This window comes from Amblyomma maculatum, unplaced genomic scaffold (genome assembly GCF_055883805.1).
Source record: "Amblyomma maculatum isolate TAMU_Amacu unplaced genomic scaffold, ASM5588380v1 scaffold_13, whole genome shotgun sequence".
Lineage (NCBI taxonomy): Eukaryota > Metazoa > Arthropoda > Arachnida > Ixodida > Ixodidae > Amblyomma > Amblyomma maculatum.
In genome coordinates this window covers 31,612,384-31,628,986 of record NW_028146738.1, presented here as the reverse complement: position 1 = coordinate 31,628,986, position 16,603 = coordinate 31,612,384, and the positions used below count along the sequence as shown (strand labels likewise).

At 42.7% G+C, this 16,603-nt stretch overlaps 1 protein-coding gene across 1 annotated transcript in view; it reads right to left on the bottom strand.

Moving 5' to 3' along the window:
- LOC146172506 (DNA (cytosine-5)-methyltransferase 3B-like) overlaps positions 1–16,603 on the bottom strand; it is a 242,252-nt gene that overhangs the window by 24,401 nt on the left and 201,248 nt on the right. Inside the window, exons 12-13 of the mRNA XM_084585780.1 lie at positions 10,748–10,867; positions 3,672–3,762 (exon numbers count right to left, since the gene is read on the bottom strand). Coding sequence (XP_084441906.1) covers positions 3,672–3,762; positions 10,748–10,867 — 211 coding nt within the window. The remainder of the gene's footprint in view (positions 1–3,671; positions 3,763–10,747; positions 10,868–16,603) is intronic.

The following is a 16,603-nucleotide window of genomic DNA, read 5'->3' as shown; positions in this document are numbered from 1 at the left end:
GAAAAAAAGCTTTATGAAATTAGCCCAAAAAAATTTTGGTATATTTGGAACTATTTTCCTCATTTTGCATGGAGGGAAAGGGTAAAGGGCCTTAACAAGCAACATGATTGCACAGCAGAATTTGGAAAGTATCAAAATAGTGGACATGCATAATAAAATTGGTAAATAAATCAATTGAACATTTGCCTAAATTCCCACTTTTAACCTTCATATAATGAGAAACTTACTATTACAAACTTGCCATACAACAAAAATAAGCCAAACAACCACCACATAATTACAAGAGATATGCTTTAAAATGTACACACTGAGGCACGCAAAACATGAGGCAAGCAGTGGTTGTAAACAGCACAAAGCAATTTAACCTGGTGCACAATACTGCTGGTTTCCTTTCTATGAAGGTTGCTTACAGCTACAATCTCTGAAAAAAAAACTAGAAGTGCACCTATGCTTTGCCTAAGAGTAGGCTATGCAGTAGTGCGTGTACTCAATGCTTCACCTGCTGTCGACGTTTTTAGGCATCTCTAGCTTTACAGATCAACTCAGCTTCAGCCCTGCATTTATGATCGTTGGTGGGTGCTCTAACCACTAGGCCACGGCTGCAGTGGCTTGCTGGTGGTGCCAAGCTTTCAGGTCAGCCTTTTTCACTTTACGGACCATAATAGCTTCAGCCTGTGTTTGTGATTTTTGACAGCTTGCAAACATTCCAACTTGGTTTTCTCTGCACACTCACAGCATTCACTTATATTTATAATGCTAATACCTCGACAAGTGCCAACCTTTGTTTCAATCATCTAGCTGCCTTTTACTGAGCTTCTTCCTCAGGCTTCTTGGCATTCATGCCAAAAAGTCTCCCTGGTTGTCGAACACCACCATCAACAGATGACATCTGCAAATGCAGCAACTCACACTACTTACACCACAGGCTGTATCACATCTGTTCAAAGTCAGTAACAAACCCAAGGTTATTCAACTATACCACATTGGTTTCATCTCCCAATTGCCAGTCACTACTCAATACAGTCAAACTCACTAATAGAAATACCAGTTTTAACAATATATTGAATATAACAATGAAAAGCTGCTGCACCATCAGATTTCCCATGTGTTCTATGGTAAAGCAAAGCACTTATACAATGGTGTTATATTACATTATTAGTTATAACTATCAAATATGGTCACTGAAAGTCAACAAAAATGCAGCAACCACAAAAGCATGCACGTACGTGGCAATGCCGACAATCCCTATGCAGCTGACAAAAAAGAAAAAGAAAACCGGGACAGTATGCCAAGCCAATGCATTGGTCAGGCGCACTGTAGAAGCTTGCACACTGCAGGGCAGGGTGGAGTGCTTTCTCATGTGAAGGAGGAGGCAAGGTGTAAGGCACTGCGAGGCACTGTCATTCTGAGCGAGATCTTTGAGCACTCTGCCTCTGCAGGGTGGAGCAGTTCATATGAGGGTGCGCTACCCTTAGTGCACTGCACTATCCTCCCTTATTTGCTTTGTCCAGGTCCTTGCTTTACAGTTGCATATTTTTTGTGGCAGGCATGCTGCATCATTTGTACATGTGTTTTTCTAGCATGGTTTTCCTAGTGTGCCATCACTGTTGCCACAATCTTGCTGCTCCTAGGTTTTCCATGCTCATTCAGGAAGCGCGACACAACCAGTGCAGAAGAGGAAGCGAACAGAAATGCCAATAGAATTTAAGAAGAACATTATATGTGACCACAAGAATGTCGTAGAAGTGTGCAAGTATGGCCTGATGTAACCGACAGTATCGACAATCATCTGCAAAGCGATGGCAGTGCTGTCCATGCAATGGACGATGGCCAAAAAAGGGCTTAACATGGGGCCTACAAAGACTTAGAAAAGGTACTCTACCAGTGGTTCTTGAATGGCCATGCAGCAAAACTGCTGATTAGGAGCCCGATTTTAGAGAAGGTGAAGAATTTTGCACACCTCCTGCACAACACCAATTTCAAGCCTGGTGGTGGTTGGATTCAACGATTCAAGGAGAGATGGTCTATAAGGCAGCTGTGGGCGATGCAGTATTGCTCAATGTAGATGCTAGGCAGAAGTGGCTTCATGAAACATCGCCATGCACCCGAGAAGCATATGCAGAATGGGACTTGTACAATGAGGCCAGGCTGGGCTGTTTTTCCAGGTGCTACTGTCGAAGGCACATGCTGTCAAAGGGGATCCCTGTATGGGTGGCAAGCACAGCAAATTGTGCATGACTGTTTTCTTGTGTGCCAACATGAATGGCAGCAACAAGTTTCCCACCTTTGTCATAAAAATATCTAAGAATCCCTGCTGTTTTTGTGATGCCACAAAGGTTCCAATTTTTTCGGTCATAACGGACAAGCATATTTGACGCATGAACTTCCCCATGAGTGGTTGGTCAAGTTTGATCATCAGATGCTGCCCAAAGGCAGGAAGGTGGTATTGGTGCTCAACAACCGTACTGCGCACCAAATAGCTGAGAAGCTCTAACATGTGCAAGTTTTTTTCCTCCCATTGGACACCCCTGTAGGCTTGCAGCTTATGAATGGAGGCATGATTGCTTGCTTCAAGGCACTGTACCACCGATGTGGTTTGATCAGGCTCATGCCGAACCTCGACATTTCTGTCTGAGAACACGGATTGGTGCTAGACTTCATTCCTGATGGCAGTGTAGTTCATTTTTGAGCATGGGTAGAAGTAAGCTCCTCTTCCATCATGTACTGGTTCAGGAAAGTGGGCTTTGCTGGAGCTTCTGGCAACATGGAAGGTCGTGAAGCACCTACCGAGACAGCAATCACCGAACCTTAGTCTACAGTGAGTGGTAGTGATGCCGATGTATTGGGACTTGAGGAATTTTTGCATACTAATGATAGCACTACAGATGAAGTGCTGACAGAAGAGGCTATCACTGCAGCAGTCACTGGCGTGATGACAATGTTCAACTAGAAACTGTGCAGGTTGCTTCTCACCAGGTGGCTTTGAGAACCATTGACTTCCTGCAGGGCTTTGTTTTTCCACTTTCCACTGCACTATGTTCAGCAGTTGAACTCCTACAGATCGATATTGGCCAGATAGCTGCGAAACAGACATTGCTTACAAATTATGGGCTTCTTGTCGCTATAAAAAAAGTGCAAGCTACCGTATCGTCATTAACTCTGTAGTTTATAATGCTTTCTTCATTTTTTGTGCTAAACTAGTTATAACAATGTCATTTCCATGGCAAATTAATGTTGTTATAAGAGGGTTAGACTGTAAAATATCACTCAACCAATTGCGCTATCAACTACAAGCAATCAATCAACCAACACTGCATATATCATATAAACCCTACACAAGGTATCCAATACTTTTCCAGCCTAGTTTTCAACTTATCCTTGAAGTAGACTTGCAGTTTGACCTAGAATACGAAGGTGTCATCTGTCTTGGCAAAATTTAGCAAATCTTGGAAGTTCTTGTGGCTGTCACATACAGTGCCGCATGTTTTCAACTTGTCCCCAAAAGCTCCTCATCAAACCAAAGTACAGCATAAGCTATAACTTTTCAGCACGAGTTGGGTACACTTGGCGAAATAAAGCATGTAAAATACCCCATTAATGCAGTAGCACTGCTGTATCACATACTGGGTTGTCAAACAGAAAAAAAAGCAGGAATGTTCCCATGCACTCACCATAGAAACCTTTCCAGTGTGGACTTACACCAGAAACGTCATTGTGTGGAGATCCTCCAATCAGCAGGTCTATCGGCAGCAGTTTCTCGAGCTGCACAGTATAGAATTGTGAATAAAAGGAAGATCAACTGCCACCACATGAATAACATGTCAGTAGTAACCGGACAATTTGCCGCGAAAGAATAAAATACCGCATGCAGCAAGTTGAGCTGTGCACACAAAAGAAAAAATTTTGACACAGTGCAGCTGGTGTGCAGCTCCACATGTGCACATATGCATTGCTGCACAGGTTGCCTGCTCCATATATACTAACCATCAGTCAGTGACGTGCAATAGCTTTGCAAGCATGGGTTATTTTTCCTTTCATCACTTTTCCCTTGGACTTGCAAGCACATCACATTTGCTTCCGGAATGCAAGTTTTGCTCTGAATGCCAGTGATGTGAATGCTTGCAAAGCTCTCATTGAGGTAATGCTGAGGACGGTGCGTCGAGACTTGGAGATTAAAGAATTCTGACACACTGACAATATAGTAGCAAAAAATTAGAATATCACTTAGAATATCACTTAGAATATATTAGAATATCATTTCCACTGTCACCTGTGCTGGCTGGAATTATGAAAATATTCCCTATAAAGTAATTAGAGTCCTTCTAGATTTTCAATTTTTTTTTAATGTCCACCCCTGAGTATTGCAGTAGTTGAGCATGCTGGAGAGAAATGGGAGAAAAAACCAGTAAAGAGCTGGTTGATACATTTTTTTCCTGCAAAGAAATCTGCATTGTATGCTACTTTTCTGTATAAATACTCTGAAGTTAGTCTTCCTTGTTTTTTGATAACGTGGTAATAACAATTATTGCCTATAACTATAATACTTCAGTGGCACTTCAATATTGTTGTAAGTGGGTACGTATAAAGTTGCACAAAGCTCAAAACGACAAATATAATAGTGCTTCATCCAGTTGTCATTTAAGCTTCTAGAGCAGATTAGCATAAGAACTTACGTGATTTAGAAGTACAAAGCAATAAATATATTGTAGCTTTTGTATGTGTCAAGTGGTTTTGCACTAGCTTAAGATGTCAGAACCCTCATTCGACAGCCTGGAACAGACTTAAAACCGTTTCACGAAAGAAATGCAATTATGATTTATTTACTGAGTGAAGGTTCATTTCACATGGTTATGAATCTTTATGTACATGTCTCGTGCATAACTTAAAACCAGAAATGCAGTAAAAATATTGATGTCTCTGACCCTTCAAGCAAATGAGACTACACATGCCTGTGGCTTTCATTCTGAGGTACAGAACATGAACATTATTGTGATTACAAATCCAAAGTGTAGGCTGGGAAGGAAACAATATGTGATGTATTTTTCTAACTACCTGGGGCACCTTAACATATCTAATGCAAGGAAAAACACCTTTCCTGCTTCCAGTCATTATGCCCTTTGTAAGCAACTCAATTCTGTGAAAGGCAGACAAGGACTGGTGTGATGCTATGTAGATTGCCAGGCCTGCCATGTTACCCCGTACAGATGCTTGCTGAAAATGCACCCCTTCTTTTAATACACATATGATTGCAGGAATGACATGGATGATTTTTGCAAGACTTGCTTTTACTACTTTGTAGACTCATAAAGAATGTTCATCTGAATCTAAAAAACATGAGTACAGTTAACTCCCATGAGATAAACAATGAGAAAGTGTGGTAATCCTTCAAGTGTAATAGGTTAATTCTGGCATAAGTTATACCCAACATTTTGCTGGTGTGGATATTTTCTCTTTTGCTAGACAAATGACATACACAAAAGAATTGATCAAGAATAGTTTTCCTGGAGAATATAGCACTGTAGCATTTCAATAAGAATAAAAAAGCAATTATCTGCAAAACAAGACATTGTGTCTACCATGTTCTTGCTCCCAAATTCCCTGAGTTTTCCAGGTTCTCCCTGAGTGCATTTGTAAAATTGCCTTAGTGACACAGTACTTTGCTTTATGCTAGAATGGGGTGACCAAATCCTGCTCGAGTCTAGCACTCTAGTGAACATGTTATAAAAAAAAACATTATTATAAAATGTTATAATGCACTGCAAATCAAATCAATCATATTCAAACACTGTAGACGAATGATCTTCTGGCCACTAATGATTTGGACTAGTGCGATATTTCACACTTCATTCAGGAACCATCGTGCACCCCACAGGAATATGTATGTTTTCACAACTAATAATTCAGAATCTATGCTGTCCAAAAGATCACATTTTCGGACCAAATATGGTGCGAGCAATGTTGTGAAGATTATTTTTTGGTGGGAGTCTTGTTTTTGGAGCATGACACAGATTCAAGTAGGCATTGTTACAAACAACCAGTTTTGTGCGGCTACAAAAGCTAGGCAAACAAGTCAGTCGTACGGACTATCTTGGCTCTGTTCGTCACTGCCATTTGAGGTGGTTGTAGCAAGAAAATGCTTGCCGTTTGTCATCATGATAACACTACAATGACAATGCAATTGGCCTGAAACTGAACATTAGCACTGTCTGCCACGGCTCACTACCAAGGCTGTGCCATCACCCATGAGGAAAAGAGGGGCATTCACAGAGGCTCTTGTTCCGCTGACTTTTTTCCTTGAGTTTCACCTCACAATATTCACAGCCCTATTTGAATGGTGCATGCATTGTTTGTGGCATGAGCATCACCTGCAGTTGTGTAACTGTATGTCGTGAAAAAGCATGGACAGAATGAAAGCATGACTGGCTGCGATATTCTAACTGGAGTGTTTTAATGGTTACAGCTTAGCGTTCCACTTCTGCGGGGCAACACTGCACATGTGGTCACTGCTGGAGTGTAAGTTGCATCCTTCCCAGTGGTGCATGCACCTGCCACATTGGCAGCAATCAGCACGTGCACTGGTGGCCATGCCCATCGTATATGATCAAGGTGTGCATGAGTGGCATGGAGCTGATCACAGTAGCAGATATAGTGACCTAGATTAGTAGATTTCACTATGCTATACCTCCCTGTTATTAACATATAGACAAAACATGAGAGGCAAAGTTCATTACTTGTAAAGCTGTTTTTTTGCAGAAATGAGGTGAAAAGAAATGTGCAATTCGTAGAAAGCGTGTGTTCTGCCACTGGCCAGAATGCCAGGGAAATGTATGCTTTCAACATGTCTTGAATTAAAAGCATGACAGCACTTTTTATGCCTTGCTGAGATGGCACACTTGACAGCACAATGTGGGAAATCAGCAGTCACTGAGGGAAAAGGACACATAACATCATATTGTACAGCCTGTGCAATGCGAGTCCATTGCGAGTTTATTTACCTTTAAAAGGGTTATGCTATGGTCCTCTAATATATCGCAGTTATGTACTCTGGCAGATAATACTGGACCTTAATATTTTATTTCAAAATTTCAACTCACTAGATGCATTATTTATTTTGAGATAAGCACCTGAAGTTTGAGACCACAATGCTCCTCCCCACGACAGCGACCACCATTTTGAAATGCATGATGTCAGAGACCAACAGTGGCCATCACATAGTCTGCTGCTGTCCCAGCTCTTAAGCTGCCTATGCACTACTGTGTTCATGCTTGTTCAAAGACGAGCATTATTCGTAGTGACCCTACTGTGCAGGTTTCTGAATACAGAGCAGCTTGTAGTGAAGTACGATTTAGTTTTAGCCCACAGATTCACTTGCAGCGAGACCACCATCATCCAATGGCAGCAATGCCCCCCTTACCATGTGATGGCAACACCAGTGCGATGGCTGCAGCTGCTGTACCTTCAAAAAGCCATCAACATCAGCAATACAGCGGATCCTTGTACCGGTGTCCGAAAAGAATGCTAAATTTAGTTTTCTCATAATAATAACAGGCCATAGAAAAAGAATTTTCAAAATAAATGCTTCTTGAGCAAAGATGACAAATATATAGGGAATTTTTGTTCACAGCCGCATTGCTGCTTCTGCTGGTGCAGTGCCCACCCAGTCAACCATGGATAGCCGTGGTATGTCCAATTAGGATCCGAATCTCCATTGTCATGAGAGGACGTTCGTAAAGCATCTGTACGGACATCCAAGTTCAGATATCCGTATTGGAGATTCGGTGTGTGTCTGAGGGGCATCTGTTATTGAATGGCGAGCGGATGTACGCACCCGGACGTCTGAGAGGTATCCGTGAAGGACTATGGCCACAGATTTGTGGCTAATATACATGTTTTAATTGTCCTCATGAAAATATTTAACAAGTGATTTGGCTGTTGTGCATATGACGAAATTATCTGACTCCATTCTTATTAGTGCTGATATAAAATTTCATCTAAATTAATCATGCAACTTTCTAGCATCTGATCCGATAAAAATGCCATTTTTCCTCTCCGGCATTCTTACACCTCCTACCAGGTAGCACAGCATATGAGCTCGCCTCAAACACCTGAATATCGATGCGATCCAATCTAATCCAGCAGACAAGTATTTTTGCCGCCATGAGGTTCGTTCGATTCACCCTGCATGATCTACACTAGTTCATGCAGTGCACAGCAATTGCCGTGCAAGTGCTACACTGATGCAGCACCAGTTCAGACATGCAGGTGTAGAGCAACACTAGCGCCAAAAGAAATGAATGCTTTGAAAGTGCAGAACTCGTGCAAGCCTTCTGCTTCGTTTGTGATGCGCGTGCATGCTTGTCACGCCTGTCATTGTTTGCCGTGTGTTCTCTCAGCTATGAAGGAAAACAAAATGGACTGAGACCTTGTGCCAACGGCTATACAAACAGCTATGGAGCTTGTAGACTCCGACAGCAGTGATGAAGAGGAACTTGAGGAACTGCAGCGACATGGACGTTCGGCGATCAGCCGGGTGGTTAGCCCATGGTGACTGGTGTGATGGTGACCTGGGCTAGTGACAGTATAGTACATGTTTTCAGCAGCAGAGTGTATTTAAGTTTGAATTGTAGTACAGGTTTCTTCCACTCATATATTCAGCACCTTGTTTTTGCTTTCTGCAGTATACAGTTGGAGAAATGTCCAGCTATATTTCAGAGAACTTGTAGCTAGTATGAAGGCACTGAGTCACAGATTACTTGCAACTGTGTGGCAAGAAATGGACTGTATCTAACTTTTTTACTAGGCTCTCAGAGTGATCATATCTACAGCATCTACCTAGCATAACGGAAACTTTTTACACTAAGGTATGCGTTTACAGTGTCTGGAAAACAAATATATTACATTTCAGTCTTGCTGCAGTGATGCAATGGTTAGGGCACTCAACTGTTGAACCTTAGTATGCAACATCGAATTCTGACTACGATGGTTACTTTTCTATGGAGGCAAAAGAGCAAGGTGCCCATGTGTTGTGCAATATCAGTGCATGGAAAAGAACCCCAGGAGGTCAAAATTTCCGGAGACTTCTACTACGGTGATAGCCCGAGTCACTTTGGGATAACCCCATAAACCAGACCGAACCTATATTGCACTTCAAGAAATATTTTGTGGTGGGTTATGAATTGTGGAGAATGTATAGGTTTGCTCTTCCAGCTACATATGCCAAACTTTATAAGGTTGTGGGTTTGAATCCTGCTGGCAGCATCTGATTTTTCCCTTTTTTGCCTTCTAATCAATCAAGTTTCAGCCATAAAATAATATTGTTTCCTCGTTTATCAATGCTACAAATTAGAAAGTATAAATACCCCCTTATTCTTTCCTTGGTTTTAGTAACAGCTGGCTTTTTTCATGTCTATAACTTTGCACTATTCTTTCTGACAATCATTAAAATATGCATGAATATGCATGAAAAGGATGATGCACTGCTTGCACACCTGCCTGCCACATCTAGATACATGAACAGTGTGCATTGTTCCTTCATGTTCCACTAATTCCTATACCTCATCTTGAAGCCATTTGCAGCACTGCCAAGGGCAGGGCAATCTGGCCCAATCCAGGGACCTCTCACCACTGCACTGTGCTCCTACTGTTGATCCCACCAAGTGGGGAAGAGGATGGAAGTGAGGCATATATGAGCACAATTACCTATTGTGCATAGGATCCTAAATAGCGCAGGTCGCCCTTGCTTTTCGCAGGGCTGCTAACAGCTTCTGGAAAGGAGGATCAGTTCGTGAAGAAGCCTTTTGCTTAATACCTCCTACAAAATAAAACTGCCATCTTGAAAGTTTTCAGCCCCATTATCCCTGGAGGCAAATTATAGTCTTCAATTTTGCCTTCTGCACTTTGCATTCAGGCTGATGGTGATAATGACTTTATGCACTGCAAATACTTGTCCAAGCCTGACAGCCATAGAGATGCATTGATGATTAGAGGCAAGTTTGCAGAAATACTGAGTTGTGTATCTCTAATATCGTTTGTAATAAAGTATAATGGAGCTAAAAATTTGCTTAGTCATTTGATAACAGTGCATTGCCTTGGCATATTTTTGTTTTGTTTTTCAAAAATTATCGCAATTTTGGCTATAGGTTCTGCTGTAAGAATACAGCTTGCCCCAATGCTGTGCTGTTAGGACCAGGTTGAAAACCTCTTGAAGACTAGAAGTAGCATTAATTTTATGAATAAAACTGCCATCAATGTGATGCTTTGTTCTTTGTGGTCATTAGTTGCTTTGTAGAAGCATGCATCCCACATACTTCGGAGCACATGCCTAATTTCAACCATTTCATGGACACGTATAAGGGCATGGAGTCTACCAGATTTATTAATTGCCTGCAGTAATCATAGATTGCTTCTTCTAAGAAGAGGAGGCATCACTTCCGAATGTCCTCAATAGATATGTCAATAGATATCCGGCACGGATCTCCATGGGAGATTTAAATAACTAATTTTGTAGAGTCGTCAGATCCGTGGGAGGCCCGTCGGACATCCATGGATCTACAGCGAATATTCGTGTGTCCAGAATCAGACATATACCAAATGTCTGATGTACGTCCTGTGGTTGATTGGGCATGTTCTTGTATGTATATATATGCTTGCACCGGTGTGAGGCAATGCCAAAAATATTTTTTTTATCGCAAAACAGGGTGAGAGTAAGGAAGTTTCAAGATTGAGTAGCCCAGTTACTATAGCAAACCTGCATATCTAACTCTGGAGCGACATGTGCACCACTTGAGAGGGTGAGCATGTCCCTGTCATCAAGGCTAGAGCAGACGATGTCTACAGTGCTGTGCTCTGCCGGGATCTTTGCATCTTTCTTGATCACAAATGCCACATAAAAACAACCAAATACGCTGCTGTTATAGGCTGCATGAATACTGACATGAATTTGCCTGCTAGTGTGCGGGCATAGGCAAGGACTAAAGGCTAAGAAAAGGCTGGGCAGAAGTTGGGCGAGGTGTCTGGCATTGAACTGGGCTCAGGTAATGGAGACAAACTTTAATAATGAGGCATGGTGCCCCACTACTCAGCTTCCAGTCTCCACGCCGAAGAATGCGTTCAACTGACACTCGCACACACACACCACACTAGGCTTGGCCGCTTGGCCTCGGTGGAGCTGTAAGTGGTAGGTGGCGCCAGTGGTGAGTCGTTCATATCCAGCCGCTCTCAGTTAGACCAAGTCCCTTTGGTCAAGGAACAAAATGTGCCATGAGGCACTCGCTAGCAGAGGGAGTATTCTTTCAAGCACTCAGGTGGCCGATGTTGACAGCACGGTCTCAATGAAGGTACTTGAGGCGGGATTTCATGATAATACACATTGCTGGATGGGACATGTCATTTCCACTACCACTAGGAGAACTATAAGGGTCACGCATTGAGGTCTGGCTCTGGAAGATGTAGGGCTCGACATATGGTGGAACATAGTGCTTTAGTTGAGTGACTTGCACTACTCTTTCGTAGGGATGATCCTGGGGTCCTTTTCCAGTCATGCAGGTGACCACAAATGTTGCAGGCATCTTCTGGTCGGTGATCTGGTAATTTCCTTTGAATTTAGGAGCTAGCTTTCCAGTATCGTCTACTATGGGTTCCTAACAGCATACCCATACGAATTGGCCGACTTGAAATAAGTGATCCCTATGAGACTGATCATATGCTGCCTTTCGTTTCGCTTGTGCTTCTTCGGTATTGCCTGCTGCAACAGTCCGGTTCTGTGGCAATATAAGGAGGTGGTCTTGAAGTGTCTTGGTTGCAGCGGGATGGTGGCATTGATATGGGAATGTTGGGACGTACCCGTTAAGTGGTTTGAATGGAGAAAAGCGGCTACTGGCACTGTAGCTTGAGTTGATGGCAAATGCAGCTTCTTCAAGTTTGCTGTGCCAAGAGGCAGGGTCATTCGGGCACAGCTTTTCGAAGGACGGAAACTAAAGTTCTATTGCTTCTTTCGATAAGACTATTGCTGGCTGCGCGGTATGCGACCAAGTAGTGAATCTCTGCACCATGCATGCACAAGAACTGCTTAAACTGGTGAGATTTGAAGGCTGCACCATGGTCACACATGCAGTCAGGGCAACCATACCGAAAGAACACCGACTGCAGATGTGCTACAACCTCTTTAGTCGACGTTCAAGCCCCGACTGCTGGAACAATGAAGCATGTGGCGAAGTCAATAACATTTAAAATATACTTCTTTCCAGAAGTGGCTGGCATTGTAATGTGATCAATGGCAATTAAGGCAAAATAAATGTCTCAGATTGGCATTAGGCCCATTTTGCCAACACTTTTAGACGGGCGGTTGCTTCTTTGGCAGATTTGGTAGGCTGTGACGTAGCGAGTCACTGAGGCTGCAAGGTTCGGCCACCAGTAATATGCTCTCACTTTGGTCAGGGTCCGGGCAACATCCATATGGCCTCCACTGTCATGAACCACTTCCAGTGCAGCTTAGCACATGTTTGCTGGCACTACAATGGTTTGTGTGCCTGTAGTCATATCAGCATGATGCAGGATGTCATCAATAATGGCAATATCATGTTCTGATGATTCTGTAGATGACAGAGAGTGATGAAGGTCCTGGCATTCTTTGTCTGCTGCTTGTGCAGCTACTAGTGGCTGTAATCGATGGAGAACTGCTGCTGATAAGTGGGATAGCATGTCAGCAACCACAATTTGGCAACCAGGATGGTGCTTCACAGTAAGTTCATACTCAGTAAGGTCCATCAACATGGCTGTGAAATGACGTGAAGGCCCTAATGTTAGCTGTTAAACATGCAACAGTCCAGTTTTCACTTAGCAGGCACAGTTTTTTGCCGAGTAAATAGTGGCGAAAGTTGATAGTGACTGCCCAATGCATGGCAATACACTCCCAAACATTACTGTGTAACTTCTCATCGGCAGTGAGTGCACGACTGGCATATTCAATGACAGTTTCTTTGCCACATTGTTTCTGGAAGAGCACAGTACAACCTGCTGTTCCCAAGGCATTTGTTGTTACAGTCGTTTGGGCATCTGGATCAAAATGACCCAGCACAGGTGCTTCTGTTAATGCTGTGCGGATTCGTTGGAAAGCTTCATCACAAAAACTGGTCCAGGAAAACTCTCCAGACAGAATCAGACTTTTCAGAGGTGATGCAATCCTTGAGAAATCCTTTACAAAGCAGCGGTAGAAGTTTGCTGTCTGGTACCATGACAAAACTGCTTTGCTGTTCATAGGCTAGGGAATTTTTAGGATGGCATCCACTTTGGCAGGGTCAGGTTGCTTGCTGTTCTCATAAATGGTCCTGCTGCGATGTGTAGGATTCACCCTACTCTCAGAGAGCAGCTTTAAACTATTCTTCAGAGGCGAGTACTTGGACCATGCAAAGGGTAGCACAGAAGTACACGTCCCTACACCAACTGCAAGCGCAAGGAAATGGCAGTCCTCTTCACAACAGACTGTGCACCCATGTCAAAAGGCTTTACATTGCCTGTGTTCTTATTCTGGTACCTGAAGTAAGTGGTGTTTATTCTCTCCTCAAATATTCAATTGCAGAAGGATTTAAAAATAAATCTGTTGCCTGCCTCAAAATTGGCTTCCTGTGACATCGCAGTATGAGAGCTAACCCTGACGAAGGGCTTGCCTCGGTCACTGTGGTAGTTCTGCATTCTCATTTTTTCATCATTATCATCTTGCTGGCCATCCTTGCAGAGTAAATATTGCAGTTCCAGCTGTGGTGTGCTCGCTTTCACATCTAAGTTTGGCACCATGACACGCTCATGGATGGCATGCCCAACCGTGCAGCCATCAAAGATCAGGTTATGTATACAGCCACCACATCATGTATGGGCCATGCGCAGATATCTGACGTGGAATGATTGTGAGGCTGTGTAAACTATATGACTGTATATGAGCTTTCAGAAGTCTCAGAATATAAAAAAAGAAATAAATGCCACAAAAACATATTTCCTCCTGTAGCACTGCAACAAATTATTACCTCTGCAATTAGTCTTAGTCACCAGACCGTTCCAGCACTGACAGAGGTGTTTTATGTGCAGCATCTCAGAATAAAGCCTTATAAACATTCATTTAATCTTTCTTTACACTTTTCATTTGCGCTATCACTCATTGTTCAGTCAGGTAAACAAGAACAAATGTCCCTCCTTGGCTTTCAACTGGCGGCTCCAATACAGTTAAATCTTGATATAACAAATTGTTTGGGATCGCAAGATATTTGCTATTTTGAAATATTATTGTAATGAAAAATTCGAGGCTGTAAGCCAGTCATCAAACCTATTATGAAAATGATGTACCTTGGCAGTAGGTATGTTTTTAGACGAGCAAAATCTCAAGTAAAAATGTTGCTCTAGCTTTCAAGATGATTTATTTAAAGAAATCAGTTGTTTTCTTCTGCTGCGTGCAGTACGCATTACCATACACTACATTAAACCACTACAGCACATACACCTTCTACTTTGCACATCACCTCATTGGGTACATGATTGCACCAAGCAATGAAAGTTAAGACTTTGTCCATGCACAAAAAAACACCAAAGTTCAATATGACCTTATCTTCAATGTTCCCTGATATCTGAAATCCTGTCTCTGTTTTTCAAAATACTGCAGCAGTTGATCTGCTGAAGCCAATTTGCTTTATTCTTTAATTGATTTTTTGCAGCTTGGCACCTTTGCTGACTACAATCATTTTCAAATCTCAAACTTTGCAATAAGATAATTATTGACAAAAAATACTTTACTGCATGCATGAATGGCACGGCACAAATTGTTGACCAGCGAACGACACACAACACAAAAAAAAAGGAAGGTGGAAAGGCCTGCTGGCTATTGAATATAAAGTACATCTTTGTCATGGCAATAAATATGCTCATGATGATAGCTACAGCCTAGACAATACACATAGAAATGGCAGCTCCTCTTTCGTGTAAGAGTTGCAAGCTGCAGCACTATTAATTTTAGCTGAACTCCTAATACTGATGTGTTTATATCATAAAGTAAAAAATGGAATATGCACTTTTTTTAATATAAACTGTATTGAAATTTGTAATTCTGAAATATTTTTACATTGAAAACTTAGAAAATTTGTTGTGAATTTTTAGTTTTAAAATTTTTAGCATAACTGACGGTGTGCTCACGTACTTGTCTTCTCTGGCTTCCCATATCTAAAATGCTTCTATAATTTCTCCTTCTTTTCTTTTTTTTGAATGGCCTAAATTGGTGGTTCTTTCAAATTCTGGCTTGCATTTGTGTTTTGTGCAATGGGGTGCAAGGTTTCCAGGAATAGTAATTTTACCTATATCATTACAGCGTTCCTTTAACCTCATGTTCAAACACCTGCCAGCTTGGCCTATATATCTCATTCCACACGATAAGGAAATATTATACACAATGCTAATGTTACAGTCAATGAATCTTTATTTGCACACAATTTTGACTGTTTTGACTGTCTTTGCGATCTGCACTCATTTTATGGCAGTCCTGGAAACCTTGCACTCCGTTAAGCAAAACACAAATGCAAGCCAGAATTTGAAGGAACCACCATTTTAGTCTGTTCAAAAGAAAGAAAAGAAAAAGAAATATTAGAAGCATTTCAGATGCAGTAATACATCGATAATTCGAACTCGGTTAATTCGAAATCCCGGATAATTCGAAGGTTTTCTGCGGTCCCGTATTTTCCAATGTAAATTTGGCCGGATAATTCGAACAGGCGGCCTGCGCCAGCCCGGTCAATTCGAAAATTTGGACTGCTATGCGGCAATGCCTGATCCATGTTTCGCCGCAAACCCGGCGAAACGACGGCCCTACGGAGCCGCGAGGCAAAGCCACATAGTAATGGTGATGATTTATAGGCGAAGCACCCCAGCCGGAGCACTCTCTGCACAAAAATCGGTCCACAGTGCGCCTCGCGCACCGCCGAAACACGCGCCTGCAGAGGAGAAGACGTGCTTCACTGCAACACGGCGGGCATACCGGTTTTTATAACGTGACCTCGCCCCCACTTCATCCCTTGGTGTGCTTCGCCCACTCTTCCCCCGTGCCTCCGACGCTGCAAGTACGCCACCACCACCGCCGCGCCGGTCTCGCCTGCGCCATTTCTTTGTGTTGTGCGCTGTGGTTAGGGGTAGACTACTGTGCCATTTTTTTTGGGTGGGACTGTGCAGAAGTGCTAGCTTTGTGACCGTAGCAGTGCAGAGATGCCAAAGTACAAGACTTTAACACTGCAGCAGAAGTTCTGCTTGATCCAGGAAGCAGGCAAGAGTGCTTGTTCGAAGACCGAGTTGGCCGAAAGGCATGGCATGCCCCTCTCGACGTTGTCCACAATATTGAGCAACAAGTCAAAAATACTAGAGGCTTACGGCAAGACCTATTCTTCGAAGCGGTCACGAGTGCGGGCTCCCACGTATCAAGATGTGGAAGCTGCTCTGCTTCGCTGGCTGCAGAAAGCAAACGCTGCCCACCTTCCCGTCAGTGGAACGCTACTGCGGGAGGAGGCCAATGACCTAGCTCTACAACTTGGGCACGAGGAATTTAAGTGCAGCAATGGATGGTTTTGCCGTTTTAAAG